The sequence below is a fragment of the Orycteropus afer genome, unplaced genomic scaffold (genome assembly GCF_000298275.1).
Source record: "Orycteropus afer afer isolate SDZICR_OR568_19922 unplaced genomic scaffold, OryAfe1.0 scaffold00061, whole genome shotgun sequence".
NCBI lineage: Eukaryota > Metazoa > Chordata > Mammalia > Tubulidentata > Orycteropodidae > Orycteropus > Orycteropus afer.
In genome coordinates this window covers 681,056-688,522 of record NW_006921648.1, presented here as the reverse complement: position 1 = coordinate 688,522, position 7,467 = coordinate 681,056, and the positions used below count along the sequence as shown (strand labels likewise).

General features: G+C 63.3%; 1 protein-coding gene across 1 annotated transcript; it reads right to left on the bottom strand.

Annotated features, from left to right (window-relative positions):
• Positions 1-1,518: 1,518 nt before the first annotated feature.
• Positions 1,519-6,769, bottom strand: SLC9A3R2 (SLC9A3 regulator 2). The gene is made up of 6 exons (XM_007939526.1): positions 6,689-6,769; positions 3,806-3,985; positions 3,191-3,344; positions 2,911-2,954; positions 1,875-1,937; positions 1,519-1,677 (listed from the first exon to the last, which is right to left on the bottom strand). The coding sequence occupies exons 1-6, from the start codon at positions 6,767-6,769 to the stop codon at positions 1,519-1,521; spliced, it is 681 nt and encodes a 226-aa protein (XP_007937717.1).
• Between the last annotated feature and the right edge of the window lie 698 nt (positions 6,770-7,467).

The following is a 7,467-nucleotide window of genomic DNA, read 5'->3' as shown; positions in this document are numbered from 1 at the left end:
TGTCCACATGAGCTGTGGGCATCTCTGTGGGCTGTGTGCATGTGCACTATTATGTATCTGTGAGCAGTGTGTGCATCTGTGTGAGCCATGTATGTCCGCGTGTGAGCTGTCTGTCTGCATGAACCACGCGTGTGCCATGCTCCTGCGTGCCTGGAATGGGTTGCCTGGGAGGCCAGGTTGGGATTGGGACAGGCCTAGCACTGGGGAAGGAGGGGAAGTTGTGAAAGCCAGGAAACCTCCCCTGGCCGGGCTGGCTGGGACCCAGGCACCCCGCCCCCATTCTTTAAGCCCTGCAGCGTTCAATCAACTTGTGTGCTCAGCCTGCCTCTGCCAGCAGCCCCACCCCTTGTTTACACAGCCACCTGGCCTCGTGGCATAGGGACAGCAGCTGGGCATTGGAGGCACAAGGCCCAGCCTGCTGTGTCTGCTGGAGGTGGTGGGGCATGGGTAGCCCCTGGGGGTCCTGGCGGCCAAGAGGCTCGACGGGAGAGGTGCGGGGGCCCTGGTGTGGCCAGGTGGCAAAGGGACAAGGACCACCTGGCTGCAGCCTCACCCCAAGGCCCCTAGATCAGAGTAGCTGCTCGTACCGGTCCCCAACTGAGCGTTCAAGAAAAGATGGGTCTAGGGTCGAGGCGAGGCCTTTTTATTCCGAGGCGCGCATGCGCTATGGCTTACAAGGCAGACAGCGAGGCCAATCAGGGGCCAATCAGGGGCCGATCAGGGGGCGTTGGGTCGCGCACAGCAGGAATGGCAGAGCGCCGAGGTGGGGGCGCAAGGGCCTCCCTGGGCCAGGCTCCCGGGCCGGGCCCAGGACTGTGCCCAGGGCGAGGAGCCTGTCCAGAGGCTGCCCTCTGTGGGGCACTGGGCCTCCATCCTGGGGCACCCCAAAGACCCCCAGTGCAGGGAGCAGCACGGGGGGTGGCCTCACAGGGAGCTAGAGGACACCTCCCACAGCCCCAGCGACCTCCCGGGAGTGGCCCAGAGGACATGGCCCGGGCGCCCACCGCCCTCTGCTCCCGGAAGTGCCTGGATCTCTCCTGCCGCCGAGGAGGGGCTGGGGAGGAAATGGTTTGCAGAGAAAGGCTTGTTTTATTGCGAGTATTTGGAGAGAGAGTCCCGGATGGGGCGGGGAGGGGGCTCGGGCAGTAAGTGGAAACATGTGCGGAGCCGGAGTAGTTTTTTGGAAGACGAACAAAAACAAATTCCTTTAAATCTGCGGCCGGGGCCGAGCGGCCAAGGCCTGGCCTCGCAGCACCGGCTCCCACCAGTCCTGTCTGCAGTCTCTCTCTCTCCCCACTCCTTGATCCCTGTCTCTGGGTCTCTCTCCTCATCTTGCTACACCACAGTCAACACAGTCCCAGCATTCCAGAGGGCAGGACAGGGACTCACTGGCTGGTTTCTGGGTGGCCGGGCAGGACCACCATGGCTTCCAGAGTTGGGGTGCCCCTCCAGGCCACTGAGGCTCAGGGTGTGCAGGGCTGGCCAGGGAGCCCCAAGGTGGGTGGGGGAGGAGCGGACTCAGAAGTTGCTGAAGATCTCCCGCTTCCGGTTCCAGTCCATCTGTGGTGCCCTCTTATTGACTCGTGTGGCCCGCGCCTTTTCCTTGGCCTCAGCTGCTGTGGGGCTTAGGTGCAGGCCGCTCTCCTGGAAGGGGTCCCGCTTCCAGGCGCTGCCGTCCTGGGGGCGGGGTGGGTGAGCGGCGGGGTGAGTCATCTCACCTCCTCCAGTGGTGACCCTCCCCTGCTGGGGGCCCAGGAGGGCTTCCTGGAAGCAGTGGCCTCCCTGCCCAGGCTGGTGTTGGCATAGACACCTGTCCCCGTGGCCTCTGGCTCAGCATGTCAGGACAATGGTGAAGGCAAGCAGGCCCTACTCACCTCCGTGTCCTTGTCTGAGCCAGGCAGGTCGCTTCGAGAGGAGCATACTGAACCACCATTGAGCTGGGAAACCAAGGGCAAGTGGTGGCTTCAGGGGTCCCATCAGGGAGCCACTGCTGCACACACAGATGTGTATACACCCACGTACCACACAGACGTGTGCAAGGGCATGTGTGCACATACACTCATACACATAGCTGGTGCACACAGAGGAGCTGGTGCACACACAGAGGAGCTGGTGCACACAGACGTGTATATACACAGGAACTGGTGCACACAAGCATGTGTACACACATGAGGTGGTGCATATGCATGTGTGCACACACGAGCTTTTACACAGAGGCACAGGTGCACACACGTGCAAACAGGGCCTGGTGTACATGTGCACACACAGGAACTGGTGTACACAGACATGCACACATGCATACACAGGAGACTGTACACACAGACACATGCACATGCATGCATACACAGGAGCTAGTCCACACACATATACACACACATACAGGAGCTTGTACACACAGCATGTACACACACAAGAGCTGGTGCACACACAGGCATGTGTGCACACACAGGAGCTGATGCACAGACATGTGCACACCCCCCAGCATGTGTGCACACACATATACACAGGAGCCACACTCACTCCTCCCAGGGAGGAGGCCTGGAGTCACCCCCCCTTGGTGCCCCTGCCTGGGCTGCACCCCAGCACCAGCAGTGAACAAGCTGGTGGCCCCTGCCTGCAACCCCCACACAGCACAGGTCACCCACAGCTGCAGCAAGGCAGGGCCAGCCTCCCCAGATCGCCAGGCAGCTGGGGCAGCACAGCTGTGCCTCTGGGACCCAGTGTGAGGAGAGCGTGTGGGCACTAGCCCAGGCTGCAGTCCCGCCGGGGTCAGAGCCAGGGGTGACGGCCAGGTTTGGCATCTCCCACCCATGCCTATTCAGCCATGTGGGCCCTCCCCCCGGGCAGGGCTCTCCAGGGAGCCTTGTTAGGTCTGGGAACCCCAGAGGTGCCCGAGACCCACTCTCTCACCTGTGCAAGGCTGGTCCCATTGGAGATGGGGGATGGCAATGGACCTGCAGGGGACAGAGTATCAGTGCCACCTGGCCTCTTACTATGCCCTGGCGCCCACCATCTTACCCCAATGCCCCTGCTACACCCCAATCCCTGTCACACTGCGATACCCACACTGCACCACACACCATTCCCCGTCGCCCCTCCTCCGCCACGCCCCAGCCCTCCTGCACCACGCCCCAGCCCTGCCATGCCCCAATACCATGTGCCACTGTGCCCCAGCCCCCGCGGCCCCCACCTTGCACGTGCTCCTCGGTGGGTGTGACCCGCAGCCGCTTGAAGTGCTCGTCAGTCTCGGGGTCCACCACGAGCAGCCGGGCCTCGTCCTCACGCGCCTTGATGCTGGCCACGACCTCGGCGTGACGCAGCCCCTCCACGTTCTGCCCATTCACCTGCCGCAAGCGCAGCATCAGCACCACCAAGGGCGGCCCGCAACCCCCAACGCTGCCCAGCCAGCTGCAGCACCAGATGCCAGCCAGAGCTGCCAGCGGCTGCGGTGGCAGAGGAGGGCCAGCACCCGTTCCCTCACTGCGCCACCTCCTCACGAGGACTGGATGTGCACAGGCACACAGGCACAACACGCGGGGGGGCCTTGACACACACACCAAGGGAAGGGGGCCTTGACACTAACATATGTGAAAATATATAGGCATAGGGACATGGACACAGACACACACACAGGAGCGTGGATGCAGGGACATGCAGGCATAGACAGGAGGGACCCTGACACCAACACACACGAGCGGGGCCTTGACACGACACGCACGGGGAGGTGCCGATGAAGACGCACACGGGGCATTCGTGGGCACACACACACAGGCACAAGCCCCCTGAAGCCATGGGTAGCAGGTACCTCAATAAGCCGGTCTTGGGCACGGAGGCCCGAGTGGGCGGCCGGTGAGCCTGGGTCCACAGAGCGGATGTACTGGCCAGGCCGGGACTTATCACTGTGCAGGTTGAACCCATAGCCCTGGGGGCCCTTCCGCAGGTGGCAGAGCCGTGGACGCAGCTCCCTCGGGGTCCCGTTCATATCCTGCGGACACCGCCACACGACGTCAGGTCAGCACAGGCCCCCTGGTATCCAGCTCCAGCCCCCCTGCACTCCCCACCAGAAAGTGACTGCCCCAACCCAAACCCCAGGCCCATGTCTTATCTCAGTGACAAGACACTGCCCGGTTCCCAAGACCAAAAACACCCTATGCTAGGACTGTCCCCTCACACGAGTTCAGGCACAGGGTTGAGCACAAGCCGGGCCATGGGGAGAGTGCCAGGTGAGGGGCCACTTGTCCCAGGCCCTGATAGCTGTTCCCGAGCCAGCCTATGTCCCCACATGCCCCTCCCTGGGCGCACAGCTGGCCACATCCCGGGCCTGCTAGTTCTGCTTTCTCTTGGCAGGGCTGCCATGGGGCTGGCAGAGGTGGAGGCACTGGGTTTGCTCACATTCCAGCGGCAACTGGAGCCGCCCCCGCCCCCACCCTGCTAGGGTGACGCGTGGGGTGGGGGACCTGGAGCAGAGTGGGGGCCATGGGCCTGCCTCCTCAGCCTGGGAGGCCCCTGACGGGCCTGCGTGGTGTTACCTCTGGCATGCTGCTGTGGGGCTCTGGGCCAGGGGGCTGTGCGGGCAGGGCTGGGTCGAGGACGCCCACCAGCCGGGCCACGGCAGCGACCGAGGTGCCGAGCAGCCAGCAGCCGATGTGCTCAATTAAACATGGCCGGCGGCTGGCAGGCGGCTCGGGTTTCCCAGGAGTGCTCAGGACGCGGAGGTGAGTGTGTGCTGTGCAGGGCGTGCTCACGGGATCCTCCCCTCCCTCCACTCTCATCCCTCCAGGAGCCTCCGTGAGTGTTACAGGGGAGCCATGGGCCAGGCTAGGGCCCCTCAGACCTCAGGGAGGCATTCTAGGACTGGGACACCAGGCCACCCCTCACCTGCCCACCACCAGGCCTGCAGGGTCTCTACAAAACCCCCATCTGCCTAGAGCCCTCAGGCCTCCCACCGACAGGCAGTGCCCAGCGTGGCACAAAGGGACCCTCCTTCCAAGGCGTCTGGAAGATGCTTTCTGCCAGCTTGGACTCCCCTTCCAGGACCCCTTCCCCGGCCCTAATTCCTGGCCAGACCCTCCTCTCGAAGTTTCCTGCTGATCCTGCACCCTTGCCCATCCACCCACCCAACCCCAGGACAGCAGGAACCCCGGGCCGCTGCTGTCATCCCCCCAGAGGGCTCAGCTGAGAAATACGTGGGAACTGGGGGCCTGGCTGCAATGACTAGGGCCCTCTTGCAGACACACCGTGAGGTGTGGACATAGCTTTGAGATGGGTGTGACACCACCCTGAGGAGATGCCTCTCAGGTACACACCATGGGGGCAGCACTCATGAGGAAGGCTGGGGAGGGCTGCCCTCAGGGAAGGAGCCAGGCACAGACCATAGAAATGTGGCACGCCTGTGCCCGGCACAGGGACACAGACCTGGGATATAGACGCACACTCATAGACACAGTGACGTGGACGTCAGAACATAGCTCCCATCAAGAAAAAAAACAGGTTTGCTGGTCTGACGGAGGCTGGTGAGACCCCCGAGACTGGCCCCTAGTTACCCCTGAAGTCTGGAACTGAACTCACTCCCATGGCTCCCAGCCAAACAACAGACAGGCCTATGGGGTGAACATTTACATCAGGCAGACATGCTCCTTAGAGCAACCAATCGTGGGAGAACAGAAGGGCAGTGTTTGCACAGGAGACAGCTGGGGGGGCAGGAGTGCATGGGAGGGAAGGACACAGGGAAGAGGTGACCACACGGAGGAAGTGGGAAGAGAGCTGCCCCATTGTGGGGATGGCAGTCAATGTCATGAAACAAATTGGGTATGAATTACTGTATGGAAAATGAATTTGCTCTGTCAACTTTCACCCAAATCACAAAAAAAATGGAAAAAGGAAAAAAACAGCATAGTTCACAAAAACACCAGACACTCATGCACCTCGCAGCCACTTCGCACACCCTTGGCCCTGAACTCCAGGGCTAAGGCCCCCAAACAGGAAACAGGATTTGGGGGTCATCAAGGGCCTAAGGCCACCGCCTCCCAGCACTGCTGCAAGTTCCCCAGTGGCTCCAGGGTCCTGGGGCCACCTGGCCAGGCTGGGGTCACATCCCGGGGCCATCCTGGCCCAGCCGCTCGCCTCATCCCAGAACAGCTGTATCTCCGCACGCAAGCCAAGAAGTCCCTCCTGGAGTCTAGCTTAAACCCCTTCCATCATGACCAGGATCTGGGGTGCTGAACTTGGCCCTAGATCCTCAAGTGGAGGGCTACAGCATATGTGGGGTGGGGGGCTGGCTGCAAGGCAGCCCAGCAGGGTGGGCAGGGGAGGCCCAGCCAGCCGGCCAGGCGGGCGGGGGCCACAGGGCAATGGGTGCATTGTTGGCATTCCTCTTTCAGCCCTGGCTCGGCTCACTTCCTGCCGCTCCCAGCCAGGCCCTCGGCTCCCACGGCAGCCGCCAGCCCCAGAGCTGGGCAAGTCCGGCCTCCCAGCTAGGCCTGCGACCGGACAGAGGCTGGCATGGAGTCCTGGAGAGCCAGGCCGGGCCCCTCCAGAGGGTGACACACTAGCCTGGCAGAGAAAGGGCCCTTTGTTACATGGGGTTCGGCTGGCGCGCCCCAGGGTCCCCATAGTCCCCTCTCCCTACCCTGAGGGACAGCGGAGCAGGCTGCGGGGTCTGGCCCACCCCGCTGCGACCTCTCCTGACCTGCACGAGCCCCCGGGGCAGGTTCCGAGGAGGGGCTCCCGGGGCCGGGGTGGACGACGTAGCAGCCCCGGAGCGGGCCATGGCGGTGAGACAGGAGTGGCCGCGGGTGTCCTGCTGGGGTGTCCTGAGCTCTCCGGCTGACCCAGGCTGCTATCCTCCTTATCTACCTCCCCCGTGTCCCAGCATCCCCGGGGACGGGTGGGGACCGGGCGGCTGAGTCACTTTGGGGAGCAGGGTGGTGACAGAGCCCCCCACCCCTGCTTAGGCTCCAGCCCGGCGCCCCCCGCCCAGCTGAGTTTCCGTCCCAAGAAAGGAAGGAAGGAAGCCATTGGAGGCCCAGCCCTGCTCCCAGGACCCAGGGCTGAGGGGACAGGGAGGCCAGGGACAGAAGACAGTGGGCTGTGGCCCCCCGGGAGCCCCACGTCCTACACTCTGGAGAGCACAGGATGTACAAGGCAGGGAGGTGGGGCGGGGGAAGCCCAGCGCCAGCTCGGTTCAGGGCCTCAGGGCGGGGAGAGGGGACTCTAGGACCCTGCACCATGACTGTCCCTCCGACTGCCACCCCACACTGACTCAGAGCCCCCTGGGCCTCCAGAACCCAGATGGGGAGACAGGCTGGGGGCAGGGGCCCTGCCACCACTAGTTGCCCCCATCTCCGTTTGGGGGTTGTCCCCTGACGTCACCATCAGGATCAGTACAGCTGCAACCACCCCCAGCCCGGCCTGGGTGAGTCACCAGTGACAGGGCCCTCAGGCCCCCGGGAGGAGGGGTGGCCCCAC

Bases quoted from the DNA above. Each gene is read 5' to 3' on its own strand.
- SLC9A3R2 (XM_007939526.1), bottom strand. From the start codon at position 6,769: ATGGCCCGCTCCGGGGCTGCTACGTCGTCCACCCCGGCCCCGGGAGCC. The intron at 1,938-2,910 runs GTGAGAGAGTGG...TTGGTTTCCCAG, and splicing joins ATGGGACCAGCCTTGCACAG to CTCAATGGTGGTTCAGTATG. The intron at 1,678-1,874 runs GTGAGTAGGGCC...CCCCGCCCCCAG, and splicing joins GCTCAGACAAGGACACGGAG to GACGGCAGCGCCTGGAAGCG.